We start from the raw sequence: 17,065 nt of genomic DNA, 5'->3' as shown, positions 1-17,065 counted from the left end.
GGTGGTTCAAATCCTTGGTTGGTACTTCTGAAGAAGGGTCTAGCATTCTGTTTCCAAAAGGACACAGTCATTGAAAGCCCTGTGGAACACAGCTCTGTCCTGGGTTGGGTTTGATTGAATCATCACTAATTCAGTGTTTGGGATTTTTTTTTTTCAATTCTGTTACAAGTTCTGTACCCAGGATTCCCACAAATTCTAACAGTTTCACATATCCTGGCAACACCACCAAAGCTTCCCAGATAAAAGAATTCCCTGGCCAACAAAACATTCAGTTCAGCAGATCCCTGTTCAAGAAGTTTGTATTATTTTGTATGTAGATTTAAATTATTTTTCATATTTTATAAAGAAAAAGATCATGGACCTCAGCGTAGGTCAAAAGAGTATAGGGTGAGGATTTTTAGAATGCCCCAGTTCAGAACAATTTCATGAGGAACTTCTTCATTCCTATGTGCTGTACTTCACTCACTATTAATCTTACGTGGATTACTGCTAGTCTTGACCTACTTCATCTTCACTGTATAAATGCAGACATCTTGATGAATTTGAAACACATTTCTCGTCTCCTGTCTACTTGTTTATAAAACCTGAGACTTATTTTTATAAAACTTGTTTATTTAATTTAATTCACGTTTGGTAGATAGTGATAAGTTAATGTCCCTGGAATGCCACAGTCTGCTACAAGCCAAATTAAATACCACCGTAAACAGTTAGCCCTTGCCAACAAAAAGGATATCTAGATTTTTTTGTCTCTTGCAAAGTTTTAATCAAGTAAGGTTTATTTTGCACATTGAATAGGGATGTGGTCGCACAGCTATTTATTGTAACTTGTTAATAAGTTGTATACTTGTAAAAAGGTTAATTGATAAAAGTTGTGTGATCTATTTTATAAGCATGACAAAGCAAGCAAGAAAAAAGTACACCCAAGCCCTTCAGGAGATTTGGTTCTTTGGTTTGTAGCCTTACGGCTTAGGGTTAGGTTTGTTAGAACATCCTAGTTAAATAGCCTAATAATGTGTTTAGTGTTTCTGTTCTACCTTCTTGTTTTTTGTATAACATTTGGAGTCTTAAAATCTTGCCATCCAAGACAAAACAATTGGCTATTACTAGAACATTGCCTAGAGCAGTGGTGGTCAACCTCCGTAATACCGCAACCCCTTCATACAGTTCCTCAGGTTGTGCTGACCCCAACCATAAAATTATTTTTGTTACTTCATAGCTGTGATTTTGCTATGGATATGAAGTAGGCGAACCCTGTGAAAGGGTCATTCAACCCCCAAAGGGGTCACGACCCACAGGTTGAGAACCACTGGCCTAGACCAGTGGAAGAAGATGAGAGGACTAGGGGAACGATAAGTTAGGTGTAGCTAATTCCTTACATGACCAGCCACCTACTTTGACCAGACCTGCATGGTTCCCAGCTACCATTACCCTTACCATTAAAAATTCTATGGAAGAATCCTGACTTTTGGAAACTGGTAAACAGGGAGCAACATGATGAAGCAGAGAGGTCACGGGCACAGGCTGGTGGATGCAGGGTTCTTCAGTCCGCTGGATGAACTCACTATTGGTGATGACCTGGATCAGCAGACAATGCAACTGGACATCGAGGCGCCACATACAAAATCCAATTCCATCAGAAGGTGAAGAGCCAAAGAAGATTAGATTCTGCTTATTGTCTCTCATACAAAAAGGTGTCGTCAGTCTGTGACACAAATGCTAAGTTAAGCTTCACCCATACCTTTACCCAGGAGAGTCTAGTTGACATAATCCCTAAGCATCAAAACCACATAGTTACTATTTTCATATTCCTTGTTTTTTATGACATGTCTTAGTTCTTCAGATATATGGCCTGAGTCAAAGTGTTATAATTATTGCCTTGCATTCACCCTTTTTGTTTACTTAAACAGTGTTTAGTCACATAAGTTTTTAAATGGTATAAGTGAACATTTCCTATATCTTAGTCTAAAAAGCTTTCTTATTTTTGTATGTTTCCCTTTTCTCAATAGAATTTTAAATTCTATACTATTGAGGCTATTTATATTGTGTTTCAAGAAACTGGTAATGCTGCTCTTAAAGTGGATCAGGGATTTATATAAACTATAGATATATGAATGGATTTGAGCTCACACTGAAACATAAACCCTAATATAAGAACAACTAGTTCATATGAAGTGACCCTGCTCTATATTTGCCTTCAATACTGACGATATGGCTGGTACAGCAAAGTGTGATGCACAAACAAGATGGTGCCCAGCTATTAAAACAAATAGGGTTTGCAGTCTTAAAGACTTGCTTTAAAAGAAGCAGCTAAGTGAGGAGTCATCTAAATCTGCATGGAAGAAGCACACCAGCCACTGTGATCAAAGGATAATTAATAATAAAACCCATGATCCAGGGGGGGGCTGTATTAGCACTTAAAATCTGAGCACCTCGTTTTTCAGAAGGCTATGACTGACTGAAACCCAAAACCATTCACAGAGCTCCCTCATAAATTAAGCCTCCGTTGAATCCCATGTCCATTGATCAAAGATGTGAATAGTGTTGTCCTCAGACAGAGTGAATTGGGAAAGTACATTGAACATTTTCTTTATATGGAATTCAGGAAGGTAAATCTATAGAGGTAGTAACTGGATTAATATGTTTTAGGATTATAGCAGGGGAGGTGAAGTTGAGGGGAAAAGCTAATTAAAATAAATACAAGATTGAAACAGTCTTTTAAAATTGATTGTGGCAATGAATTCACAATTCTTTAATATATTTAAGCCATTGAATTTTATGGTACACCAGTTATATGTCAATAAAACCATTTCTTTTTTTTTAAGTTCATGGAAAAATCATTACCTTTCCAATATGTTTTTCTACGAACTTTTTGAAGTACTCTGATAGAGATGCCTAGCTCAAAGCCAGCAGCCAACCACACCACTTTGGATGTGGATCACTCTCTCCAGTCTGGGCAATAATCCAATCACCAACATCAGTATCCTAAAATTGTTCACTAGGCCTCTTCCGAGTCTCACGTACCAGAAATTTGACCTGAAATTTTTCCTGTTCGAGTCACTGATTCTGTATACCCACAAGTCAGGTCTGTTCCAATTTTGCTTTGTTGGCCATGACTGAGCCATTTTAACTGGCTTGAAGCCTAAATTTTCATGGATTCCAGACTTTCTGAAGACATGGAACCTGATGAACCCCAGAAGTATCGTCCTAAAGTATTCCTTAATCTTAAACCAGAAATATCCTCTGAAGTCTTCTTAAAAACCAAACAATAGTTTAACTAAATAGTAAGGAAAGAAATGTATGCCTTGAACATTTTTTGTTCTTTTAAGAACTATCAACATGGGATCAAATTGACAGTAACTTGGAAAATTGAACAGGAATGGGGGTTATGTTACATTAATAGGAATGGGGTTTATGTGAATCTTGAGGAACAACTGAGAAAAGGAGGGGAAACATAGATATACAATTCCAAAATACCGTATATACAAAAAATGTGCTGAAAAACTGGGGTTCGGCTTATACATGGGTCAGTGGTATCCCAGCGAGGTGTAACATCTCGCCCCACTCCACCCCCAGGTAGTGGGAAGGAGCACCCATTATCTCGTGGGTGATTGCCATTTCTCCACTGTTCATTCAAAGCCCCACTGACACGGCAGGGCTTTGAATGTTTGTTTACTCACATCTAACCAATCAGCTCTCCTATGATGTGGACGGCTCCAATTCTCAGAAGCACCCTTAGTGATTGACTTACGCCAGCAGCTGAGCTGGTAAGGAAGTGTCTGCAGCTGCGCTCCGTCTCTCCCCTCTGATCTCTGTGCTAAATCACATCCTACATCCTCCACCAGTTCCCACCTGGCTAACAAGTCCCTGGGCATGGGGGGAGGGGGCATTACCATGAAAGTTCTTTTTCAAAGTCTTGGTTTTTTATCCTATTAGAAATGGATACTCTTGAACCAAAACAAAAACCCCGCTCATATGATGCTGGTTTCAAAATGAAGGTTGTGTCAAGAGCAGAAGAGAGCAATGACAGTATTGCACGTAGGGAATTCTGTGTTGACGAAAAGCAAGTGAGGGAGTGGCAGAAAATGAAGGCTGACTTGGAACAGATTCCAAAAGCTCGAAAAAAGTGGTCATGGTTTAATGTCTTTTTATGGGGCTCTAGAGAGTGAATTGCATAAATGGGTTATGGAGTGTTGTCAAAATGGTTACTGCGTAACATGCATGGGAATCTGCATACGTGCTCTACAAATGGCTAAGGATGACAAATATAAAGCACCAGGCATTGAAAAATTTGCTGCATCAGCAGGATGGTGTACCTGCTTCATGAATAGGTTTGGCCTATGTTTGAGACAAAGAACAAAGATTTCCCAGAAATTGCCACAAGACCTTAAAGAAAAAGTTACCATATATATACTCGTGGTTAAGCCGAGTTTTTCAGCACAAAAAATGTGCAGAAAAACTGGGGTTCAGCTTATACACAGGTCAGTGGCATGAATGGATGTCATCTGGTCAAGCCCGACTAACAAAAGGAGGAAATCTCATGAAGCCTGACATAGAGGTAATAGCAAAGTGGGTTCGAGATGCATGGGAAGACATTCCAGAAGACATGGTACAATGTGCCTTCCAGAAATGTAGTATTAGTAATGCTATGGATGGCAGTGAGGACTGCGCTTTGTATGAAAATGACAGCAGTGATGGTGATGATGGCGATCTCAGTGAGGACAGTGTCTATGATGACCTCACACCAGCTGAAGCTCTGCATTGGGATACGGATGATGATGAGGAATCCAGTTTTGAAGGATTTTAACTCTTTACATGTTAGCTTGGTTGCTGATTGAGCTCAGGGAATAGTACTCTTAAGGTATCATTGTTGAATTTCTTTGTGTGTGCTCTCTACATACCCATACCAAAATTAAAAATAGTAAAATTATGAAAAACTATTTACTTTAAATACATCGCAATTAAGAGGACTAGTGGAATTATAGGTGTTTTTTAATGATGTGCTTTTTTTGAAAATAATTTTTGATGAAAAAATTTAACTACGTATGTAAAGTTACTTAAAAACACAGTTCCTTAGATTCTAAAACCACTTTAGATATAGCAATTAAATAATTGAATATTTGTGTAGAACATTATACATTGTTACTCAATAAATATTTATAATAATATATGCTAGGAGCTGGAGATTGGAATATAAATAGAATGCAATCACTGCCATGAGAATCCCGTATCCTAGGATGAATTATAAATATTGTGGCAGTCTGGCAGTTCAACTCTAATACAGAGTTGCTGTGAGTTAGATCCACTCAGCACCAATGGGTTTTTGCAACTATAGATGTGTTTATATAGATTCTTCTTTGTGAAAGTTATTGCTGAATTTTCCTTATGAAAACATTGCCTTAATTTTTACAGATAAAATTGCCTTAATTTTTACAGGTAAAACTGACATTTGAAAATGCATATGCTGTGAAAAAGGAAACAATGCAACCAAAACAGACAAAGGCACAGTTGAATACAAGTGACTTAGTCAAACTTCTGTGGGGAGAAGAGGTTGAAGATATCCAGCAGAATGTTCTAAACACTCCTCACATCATTATGTATCTCACGCTACAACTGGACTCAGAAACATCAAAAGAGGAGGTGAGTATCTTATAAAGCATGCAAAAGAAAAAGTAAGGATCTTTATAATTTTATAAGTGAATAATCACTTATTTTTTAAGAGACTTGTTTATTTATTCATGACAAGAATAAGCCAATAATGAACTCATTATGTGTTAACACAAATAACATATCCCTTATGAAAAAGAACTACATTTTCCAAAATAAAACTATATTTTGTTGGAAGATGAGCATTGCTTATGCAATTTTTCTTTATTTTTTAAAAAGTAATCATTTATTGGGGGGGGGGTCTTACAAATCTCACAAAAATCCATCATTCAGTTGTATTAAGCATACTTGTACATATGTTGCCATCAACATTTCCAAAGCATCTTCTTCCTATTTGAGCCCTTGGGTATCAGCTCCTCTTTTTGCCCCTCCCTTCCCCACCCTGCTCATACAATTCTTTTCTTTGAATGTATTAAAAAGAGTTGTGTAATCATTACCACAACCAATTGTATAACATTCACTTTGAATTTGTGCTTGTTGTTATTAGCTCTACCTTTCCCTTCCCAACTTCCCCTGTCATAACCCTAAGAAACTATTAATCTAGTTACTGTCTTTATGGATTTGCCTATCCTGGATATCCTATAAAGAAAATCATACATAAAATGTATCTCCAACAATAATAACAAAATAAAACACAGAAAAACCTCAATCATAAAGAAAACAGAAAATAATAAAAACTAGAACACATTAAGAATGGGTTAAATGGGCATATAAATAAGATTTTAAATTTTAACCTAACTATTTCGTATCTGTATTCATTTTCTGATTCACTCTCTATGAGGCCAAGGCTCTTCAAAGCTCTGGTCAGTGATTCCAGGGAAGTCGATGGAAGCTTATTCCCCACGAAGTCTTTGCAAATGAGTTTAGGGCTTTCGGTGTCTTCCATAGCGTTTAAGCAGAGTGCTCAGAATGTAAGCTCACACACATTTCTCCTCTCTCATCTGGAACTTTGTTATTTGGGACCTTGCAGCGCACAGGCTGATAAGCCTCTGCCACGTGGGCTCAGCTGACACCTCATTTAGATGACTGCTTGTTTTAAGATAAACTTTTAAGATCCCAGCCATTCTTTTTGCTGGTCAAGCACCATCTGATTTCTTCACTGCACTTTGCTTTCACTGCCATCTAACTTGATGCCACCTCGTAGGGACCCTGTGAATTTCTGAGACTGTGACTCTACCGGACCAGAAAGCCCCGTCTTGTTCCTGTGGAGCAGCTGGTGGTTTCAAACTGCTGCTCTTTCAGCTAGCAGCCCACCTTGTGACCACTGCTCCTCACAGTTCCCACTTATCCACTGTAGCACCCATATCTTCAGTAATCCTCTCATGAGGGTACATAACGGGCCACTTCATAAGAATTGATTGTTCTTAGTTGAGGGCTTATAGTTTAGGGAAAGCTTAAAATGCATTCATGGACCTGAGGTGTGTATATATCCCTATTCCACTTTAGTGGCAGAATGATCAGGTTTGTTTTAATAAATCATTTTATTAGGGCTTATATAACTCATATCACAATCCATACATACATCAATTGAGTAAAGCACCCTTATACATTCGTTGCCCTCATCAGTCTCAAAATTCGCCTTCCACTTGGGTTCCTGGAATCAGCTCATTTTCCTTTTTTTCTCCCCCTCCCTCCCCGGTCCCCTCTCCCTCATAAACCCTTAATAATTTATAATTTATTATTTTATCTTATCTTACACTGCCTGGCGTCTCCCTTCACCCACTTTTCTGTTGCCCATCCCCCAGAGAGGAGGTTAAATGTAGACCCTCAAGATCGTTTCCCCCTTTTCTATCCTCCCTTCCCTCCCAGCATCACCACTCTCACAGTTGGTCCTGAGGGGTTCATCTGTCCGAGATTCCCTGTGTTTCCAGATCCCAACTGTACCTCTGTGCATCCTCTGGTCTAACCAGGTTTGCAAGGTAGAGTTGGGATTATGATAGTTGGAGAGGAGGAAGCGTTCAAGAACTAGAGGAAGGTTATGAGTTTCATTGTTGCTACACCGAACCCTGAGTGACTCATCTCCTCCCCACTATCCCTCTGCAAGGGATGTCCAGTGGTCTACAGATGGGCACTAGGTCCCCATCATGCACTCCCCTCATTCACGATGATATGATCTTTTTCCCCTGCCTTTGTTGCTTGAAACCTGATCCCCTTGGCCCCTCATGATCACACATGTTGGTGTACTGCTTCCATGTGGGCTTTGTTGCTTCTGGGCTAGATGGCTGCTTATTTACTTTCAAGCTTTTAAGTCCCCAGACCCTATATCTCTCAATAGCCGGGCACCATCAGTCTTCTTCACCACACTTACTTATGCACACATTCGTCTTCAGCGTTTATATGGGGAAGGTGATCACATAATGATGGTTTTTGTTCTTTGGTGTCTGCTACCTGACCCCTTCAATACCTCGTGATCACACAGGCTTGTGTGCTTCTTCTCTGTGGGTTTTGTTGCTTCCCAGCTAGATGGCCACTTGTTTGCCTTCAAGCTTTTAAGACCCCAGACACTATATCTTTTTGATAGCCGGACATCATCAGCTTTCTTCACCACATTTGCTTATGCACACGTCTGTCTTCAGTAACCATCTCGGGAAGGTGGGTATCATGGAATGACCGTTTAGCTGAGCATTATCAGTTTTTTAAGAGATACTACCATAGGTGGTCTCATAAAGCTTTTAGTAATTTTAATAATGATATAATTAATCTAGCCCTAGGTATAGAATTTAGAATACCATTGAGATAGGGGGAATATTGGAATATAAGAAAGTTGCTTAGACTATAATACACAAGATGTTCACTTGCATCTTAAAAACTTAAGTGACTTAATCCTTTTCTTAAAAAAAATGAGGCTTTCTTCCAGAGGCAAGAGGGGGGAAACAAGATGGCGACTATGGTAGGGGTGCCCAGCTTCTTAGCTGCCCTCCTTCACCCGTGTTCAATTTCCCTGCCATCCTCCCAGCACGGGGGAGCGCTTCCCACCGCCCCCATCCCCACCCTCTCTCGGGGAGCCTCCGGTTGCCCTGGCACCGCCCCCCCCCAAAAAAAAAATGAGGGTCAGACACAGGGCACCAAGTTCTGTAACCATGGCAGAACCATGTCCACAAATCTAAGACATGTCTTAAAAAGCAAAAAAATATGAACATGTCGAATATATGATAGTCTTAACTTGCCTATTATTAGGCAACCTCAAAAAACAAGAGGATTGAACTGAAGGCTAGTGACTCCCAATCCCATGACCTTAAGTAGCAGTCTTTCTCTTATCTCCCTAAATCATTACAGTTTTAAGTACAAAGGACCATATCAGTTCTTTTAATCTGTAACAGTTGTTTTTAAGGTAAAAGTCTGATTCACTGAGTGGTTGTTTCAATTCAGACCATTCTGATATTGACTATGTAGTATGCTGTACACCTAAAAAAGACAAGATCTATATAGTCCACTTAATCTGTACTATGGGCCTGTTTCACCAAGGCTGAAAAGATGAATGTTTTATAATATGAATATGAGAATTATTTAGTTATTCTAAAAAGTAAGAAAAGGGAAGGCTTTATTGTAGTACCTTCTAAGTTACAGAAACTTTTTATAATTCACAATTGATTTCATTATACACTACTCCTCATTTATCAACTATCTTGCTGTCCAAAATTTTGCATTTACAACTTTGAAAAACTCTCAGGTGGTACCTCTGACAGCCCAGGCTCTGCACAGGTCTGCTTCTATGCCCAAAGCATTCTCTGTGGGCCACCCGTGCAATATCAGGCCATGTGAGAGAGGGTATCTAACCATATCAGAACATCTTTTCTCATTCATTTGTGACATCTCAGTCCAGCTCTAAGAGTCCAAGGTGACAAGGAGTAATGCCAGGTAGCAGGCAGATAGGTGGAGACCAGTAGGGAGCCTGAAGATGCCAGAGACATGGGGGAAGGAAGTAAGGATGGAGGAGGGCCCATCACACCATGTACATCCCAAGATTTCTGTTGGTACCCAACAGATGATAAGGGAGGAATGTATGTATGTTTACATTCAATTAAAGTTTCATTCCTTTTTTTAATATTCTGCATTATGTACTCCATCAATATCCATGGGAGCAGCAAGAAATCAAACAAGATATTGGATTGGGCACATTTGCTGCAAAATGTTTCTTTATTACAAAGCAAAGAACCTCACTTTAATGACTAGGATGCACCTGACCCAAACTAAAATATTTTAATTGCCTCTCATGTGCATGTGAAGATTCACAATGAATCAGGAAGACCAAAGGAAAATTGATGCATTTGCTTATGGTGTTAGTAAAGAATAATGAAAATAGCATCGACTTCCAGAAGAGCAAACATCTCTCTCGGAGGAAATACAGCCAGAAAGCTCCTTAGCAGTGACCGTGGCGAGACTTCATCTCCTACACTTTGGACATGTTATCAGGAGATACCAGTTCCCGGATAAAGACATTATGCTTAGTAAAGTCAAGGATTATTGGGAAAAGAGAAAGAGCCTTACTAAGATCAGGAGTGATTGTGAGGATGGCCCAGACTTAGGCAGTGTTTTGTTCTGTTGTAAAGAGGATCACAATGCTTCGGAACCAACGTGATGGCACCTAACAGCAACATCCTGTACTCCAAAAGAAGATCCTGGTAGCATCTTTGTTTGTCTCTTTTGAGTGGGGCAATATCAGCTATCTTGACTACAGGTGGCAAAATAATTAACCATTTCAAGTATGCATTTTGATTACTTTTGATAAATTTATATAGCTGTGAGCCAGCCTCACAATCATATTGGGGTCAATTCATACTGCTAGTTTTTAATGCAAGGAAATGTAGCATTAAATTTTCTTCATTAAGTTTTAAATAGTTTCCATGTCTTGCATATTTTTTATTAGTTCATTTCTCAGTGTTTATTAAACACTTGTTTTATGCTTTGGTTGTATTAGATATTGAGTAATTTTATTCACAAGTAAGAAAGTAACAACAGTAACAATAAAATGTTCAAAATCACATAGCCAGTAGCTGACAGAATTTCTACTGAAACCAAGGTATTTTGTTTTTTCAAAATCTGTGCCCTTTTTATGTTGTCAAGTTGCCTTTCAACACTAGATATTTCTGGGCTGTTAATTATGTTGTTATGTTTCTTTGCTGGTTGTGTTTTTTTTTTTTTTGTCTCCCTGGGCTATTTATTTATAATTGAGGTAGAGGTGTCAAAATCTTCCATTCTCATGAAGATTTATTTATTTTTAACTCTGATTCTAACTATTTTTGCTTTATATATGTTTGAGACAATCCTTTAAGTATAGTCAAGTTTATAATTCATTAATCTTTTTACACAATTGAACCTTTTAATATTAGGGTGTGATTCTAATATTTTTTAATCTTAAAGTTTTTTAAAACTTTTCATTGTGAACTAGAAGGTTGATATAGAGCAGATCAGCTTTCCGTTCAATGATTAATAGACATTTTGTTTTATAACATTCATTGCAATCCCCACAGTAACATTACTTATTCCACTTCTCTTCATGTTTCCTGTTGCTGTACCTCCTTCTTTTATAACTTTTCTGAACTCTGTCTTTGACTGATTGCAGTCCTTTTCATCTCAAATGGTTGATTATTACAACGTATGCATACCTTCCTGGTGTTACTCTTCCCCTTATAACTCTATTATTGGCTGAAAATTGAACCATGGAGGTAAGTTCATTTCCAGACCCGGAGGGTAACTAGTAAGAGTTTTCATCTTGGAAGCTTCCACCTGTCTTTATCCAGTCACTAAGCCTGGTCCTTTTTTATGATCTTGAGTTTTCTTTACACATTTCTCCCTGCTCCATCTAGGATCTTCTTATGTGACCCCTTTCAGAGCAGTTGGCAGTGTGGTAGCTGGAGACCATCTAGTTCTTCTGGTGTCAGCATCTTGCAAACTGTTAACTCCTTGACATAAGCTTTTAAAGATTCTCCTCATTATTAACCAAGTTAAATGTTGTAGTGACATGAAATTAGTTGGTATTGTTCTCGTATTCATAGTCTGTAATGCCCACCAAATGACTGTGTGGGAGCATGTAAATAAAGGATAGAAGACGCTAACTTGGTGTTGGGCAGTTTTTCCATTCCTCTGGATACAAAGTAAGCCATTACTGCACCAGGACAAGAGAATCCCACAACAAGCAAGAAGGAAGAACCAGGAGTGAAGCACATCTTAGGGGGAAGAGGAGCAATGTCAAGAGTGTCCGCCTTCCCACCCTGTGAAACGGAATACCTTTGGGCAGGAGGCTGACTTACAGAATGATGTGCCCTTTGGACATTTATCAGCACTACGGCAGCTTTGTAACACCTGCCCGAGCAGGACAGAGTCCAAGGGACTGTGTTTTGAGAGCAGGAGGACCAGAGGGAAACATGGCTGTGAAGCGGTGCTGTCTGCACTGCATCAGCTGAACATCTTATAACCTAACAGCTTCCCTAACAAAGGCCATAATTAAAATATTGTCTATGAGTGATGTGTGGCCATTGTAACAGATTATCAAAACCAACAGAAAAGTAGCGTACTGTGGGAGGGATGGTGGGTGTCAGAATATGGTTAGGAAAGTTTTGGATTAACCCAGTTATCTTACTGAGGAGTGAAAGGCAGAGCAGCTCTGCTTTCAAAGAACCAACCCTGAGGAGGAGTGGAATGTGTACGTTGGCAGAAATCAGGCGTTCTCCAACATCCACGGTGACAGATCACTGAAAGAACTCCTGCAGTCACTCACTGGATAGGCAAGTGTGTGCCTGCAAAGCTCCTGGGAAGGAGAGATGGGGGGAGAGGGACATTCAGTGTTTATTATGGGGTGAAAGATGTACCTGTATACCAGGGTCTGGAAAAACAAAGGCAGAGGAAGGAGCTGGCAATTCAATAGCAATTCCTGCATTGGGAAAAGGCATTCATCTACCAAGTGTGATGGTATTGTCCATAGAAGATTGTTTATACCAAGATGAATTACAAATTGGCTCTGGGATATCTAAGGAAAACTCATGTCATCCTAGGCTAGAACTTAATTTGAACAGTGGCATGGGGCTTCTTGTCCCAAACTGGAAGGTGTATTTTTGTAAAGCCACAGAGAGTGCACCTTTTAATAAAAATAAGATAAAGCTTGCGCAGCATAGCAGTGGCCTTAGATTTAGAATGATTCCATAAAGTAACATTTTGATGATTAAATGGAAATGAATCAGAGCATACAGATAAAATTTTCTTGAAAAAAAATAGAGAGAGTTGGAGAGTAGAAATATGTCTCACCTCTGCCTTATGGGAATCAGCCTTGGGTTGGTGTGGAATTGGATTTGCCTTTTCCTTCCTGAAGCCAGAGGAGGCCAACATGCTGTTTCCACCTATGTAGAATACTGTCTTTGTGGACTGTGCTATACCAGTTGACCTTGGTGCCTTTGGAGACTATTGTCCTGAGGTCCCAGGTCCAGTATTAAAGTCTAAATTTTGAAATATTATTAGTTACTGCTTTATAAGTATTTGAATGCTTAACTTTTAATATTATTTTCTCAACCATTCTCTGCTCTATGGTTTTGTTATGTCTCTGACAGACAAAATGTATCTGATCTGAAAATCTTTAGTTTCTAACTGTCAGGCTCAGGAAGCCCTTTTGTAGAGATTATTGACATACTTGAATTTGTTTCTGCCATCTTTAAGAAATTCTATTTGGGGTGTTTTTCCTATAATATTTTTCTTGGCTGGTTATATCATTATATTCTTGCCATAAACTCTTTTTCAGAATAGTTCAGGGCCCTTAGTATATACACCCTAACTCCAAATATCTTGCCTACTATCTGCTTATTATACGGTGGTGGTGGTGGTTGTTAATTACATGATCTAATCTTCAATATTTTTTAAATTCTGTTTTTCAAAATTTGTAATTTGCACAGTTATAATACCACTATACTTGTATTATAATTGCTATTATTTAATATAAATAAAACTTTAAATTTAGTATATTCTTTACTCACCATCTTTCTTATGTCTCAGATTATCCTGGTATCATTTGTATTCTCCATAAAGCATATATTAGTGATGGAGTGGATTATGAGTTGGACTGCTAATCCCAGGTTAGCAGTTCAAATGCCCCAGCCACTCCATGGGAGAAAGATGAGACTTTCTGCTCTTGTTAAGATTTATAGCCTCACAAAGGACATTTATAGAGATCTAAATAAAGGCATGTACATATATAAATATATTTATATGTGTGGATGGGGAAATAGATCTCTGGACATATATTTATAAGTTTAGTATTAAAGTAGCAGATGGACATTGGGCCTCCACTCAAGTACTCCCTCATTGCAAGAATACTTTCTTCTATTAAACTGGCATTCTATGATGCTCACCTTCCCGACACAATCGCTGAAGACAAAGCAGGTGCATGAGCAAATATGGTGAAGAAAGCTGATGGTGCCTACCTATCAAAACATATAGCGTCTGGGGTCATAAAGGCTCAAAGGTAACAAGTGGCCATCTAGCTCAGAAGCAATAAAGCCCACATGGAAGAAGCACACCAGCCTGTGCGATCACAAGGTGTCAAAGGGATCAGGTATCAGGCATCATCAGAATAAAAAATAATTTCATTGTGAATGATGGGGGGAGTGCGGTGTAGAGACCCAAAGCCCATTTGTAGGCAATTGGACATTCCCTTACAGAAGGGTCTCAGGGAAGAGACGAGCCAGTCAGGATGCGATATAGCAACGATGAAACACAACTTTCCTCTAGTTCCTAAATGCTTCCTGTCCCCACCACTATCATGATCCCAATTATACCTTACAAATCTGGCTAGACTAGAGGATGTACACTGGGACAGATAGGAACTGGAAACAACAGGACGGATGATCCTTTCAGGACCAGTGGTGTGAGTGGCAATACTGGGAGGGTAGCGGGAGGGTGGGTTGGAAAGGGGGAACTAATTATAAGGATCTACATATAACCTCCTCCCTGGGGGACGGACAACAGAAAAGTAGGTGACGGGAGACCTCGGACAGTGCAAGATATGACAAAATAATAATTTATAAATTATCAAGGGTTCATGGGTTGGGAGTGGGGAGGGAGGGGAAAAATGAGGAGCTGATGCAAGGAGCTTAGGTGGAGAGTGGATGTTTTGAGAATGATGAGGGCAGTGAATGTACAAATGTGCTTTACACAATTAATGTATGTATGGATTGTAATAAGAGTTGTATGAGCCCCTAATAAAATGACTAAAAAAAGATTTATAGCCTCAGAAACCCACAAAGGCAGTTCTATGCTGCCCTATAATATCACTGTGAGTCGGGATTTCCTTGATTACAGTCAGTTTTGTTTGCCTTGTTTTGTGTTGTTCAAAAGAATAGACCTTAGGTAATTCTTTTTAGTGAAAGCCACAACCTAAAACCTCAGTGGCTGAAGGTAATAGAAGATGATTTCTCATTTCAAGCAAATATTCCTAAATAGGTGGCTCAGTGATTCAGGCTCTTCCTCCAGTCGTTCCATTATCCCCAAGAACCCCTGAGTTCTCTGTCGAATCCATTCACTAAATGCAAAGAGGTTAGAAAGTTGTCTTCCTATGTGACTAGGAAGAAGATGAAACAGACACATGGTATTGCCTTTGCCACCAATGTCCAAACCCATTGCCATTGAGACAATTCTAGCTCATTTGAAACCCTGCCAGGCAGAGTGGACTGTCCCAAGGGGTGTCTCAGGCTTTAAGCGTTGTGCTTTGCTCCTGCAGAATGGTGGAGGGTTCAAAGCTCGTACTTTAGGGTTAGGATCCAAGCTCTAGCTACTGGGCCACTAAGGCTCCTCTCGTTCTCCAGGTCAAGCTCGAAACTCCCTGTCTTCCACTCGATTCTGACTCAGGGCCCCAACAGGCAGGCCCTCTGTGTAATTAATTATTTTTTCTAGTCTGTTTTAAGAAAATGTCCAATTGCTTTCTCACTTTCAGTGTTGCTCTTGGAAGACTGCAGTCAGTTTCTCACTCCTTTATAAGGAATTTGTCTCAATGTGCTTGGCACAAAGGATATCTGTATGGATTTGTGATAAGAGTTATATGAGCCCCCAATAAAATGATTTTTTTAAAAGAAATTTACCTCCTCTGTGTTCCATTTTCCTTTGCTACATTTAAACTTTCATTGATTCTCTCTATTGTAATTTCTATTTAAGCAATCACCCTTTTTATTTTTAGGAATTTCTGGAAGGGTGTTTACAGATCTGCATTTCCAATATGTGAGGCTAGTCTAGAAGTCTCTTGTTGCTTGCTCACCTTTGTGATTCTGTGTTTCATTTCTCTGAGCTTTCATCCATGTGGGTCACGGTGCTCTAGTCTGTGTTCCCATTTCACTATCTCTCTTCCAAGGAGACGCTCACATGTGGTGGTTTGCCCTCTTACGTGTTTGGAGAGCTTGGAATGTGAAGTTATTGTTTGGCTTTATCTTTGAGAATCTTTACTTCGAAAGGGGAATACATACCTTTCTCCTGAGAAAGGTGGCTGCCTCTGCTTCTGGCACTGAGGGCACATAAACCTTACTTGACGGTCTGGATTTAGGCTTTAGCTTTCAAGACAGCACTCCTGCCCTGCCACTCTTCGTCACTCCCAGGGGGTGCCTCGCTTGCTTCACAATTGACGGTCAAGGAACAGGAGGGGAAGGGTCTGAGGAGGATGTCCTTAGAAACTTCTCTACTTGCGTGCCTGGCAGTTCAACAAGCATGTTTGTTCACGGTCCCAGCTGTTTCTCTGCACAGGGTTCTCAAAGCATCTACTCTTGCACAATGCTTCCAGCAGAGTGAGATCTAAAAAGTTTTTAATAATCTGTGTATCTTTGTCTTTGAAATACTTTGTGGCCTATATTGTCAATGCTAAGGCTGTTTGGTTCAAGAAGTACATTTCCCTGTGCTGCTTGATATGTACAAATTTAGTCAATAATAGAAATGAAATATGATTTATTGTGCATATTTTTATAAATTTATATTCTGACAAATTGATCATTAGATTAACACTAAGTTTGTTTGGTTTTATTGAGTATTTCTTAGATAAAGAGAGATAGTTAAACATTTGTTGAGTAAAATACACAATTTCCTGGGATGGCAGCATCCTGAATCTGGCTCACTGGGGTAGGCTGTTGCTAAGACCTTTTGTCAACCTTTCCTTTCTTTCCCTGGGAAAGTGTGTCGATCTTTCTCAGATGAACAGGTTTCTGTCTGTTGCCAGCTCTGTATCAACACCGTAATGAGCAGAGGCTCTTTATTCTTACTGAACAGAGTGGACTCTCCTGCAAACGCATGCTGCTAACAAGTGCTTAAACATACAGCTCATGAAATTGGCGAGGTAGAGCTTGCCAAGTTTTTAATAGAGAGGCTTTTATAATTGGAATAGACGCCTTCTCAGATGACCCTGTTTGCTGGTTTGATTTATTTTACTATAAAATGTCAT

The 17,065-nt window shown here is 39.4% G+C and overlaps 1 protein-coding gene across 1 annotated transcript in view; it reads left to right on the top strand.

Annotated features, from left to right (window-relative positions):
- INTU (inturned planar cell polarity protein) overlaps positions 1–17,065 on the top strand; it is a 114,681-nt gene that overhangs the window by 45,456 nt on the left and 52,160 nt on the right. Inside the window, exon 4 of the mRNA XM_075543831.1 lies at positions 5,434–5,637. Coding sequence (XP_075399946.1) covers positions 5,434–5,637 — 204 coding nt within the window. The remainder of the gene's footprint in view (positions 1–5,433; positions 5,638–17,065) is intronic.

This window comes from Tenrec ecaudatus, chromosome 3 (genome assembly GCF_050624435.1).
Source record: "Tenrec ecaudatus isolate mTenEca1 chromosome 3, mTenEca1.hap1, whole genome shotgun sequence".
Taxonomy (NCBI): domain Eukaryota; kingdom Metazoa; phylum Chordata; class Mammalia; order Afrosoricida; family Tenrecidae; genus Tenrec; species Tenrec ecaudatus.
Note: the sequence above shows the minus strand (reverse complement) of the source record. Positions and strands in the feature narration are given on the sequence as shown.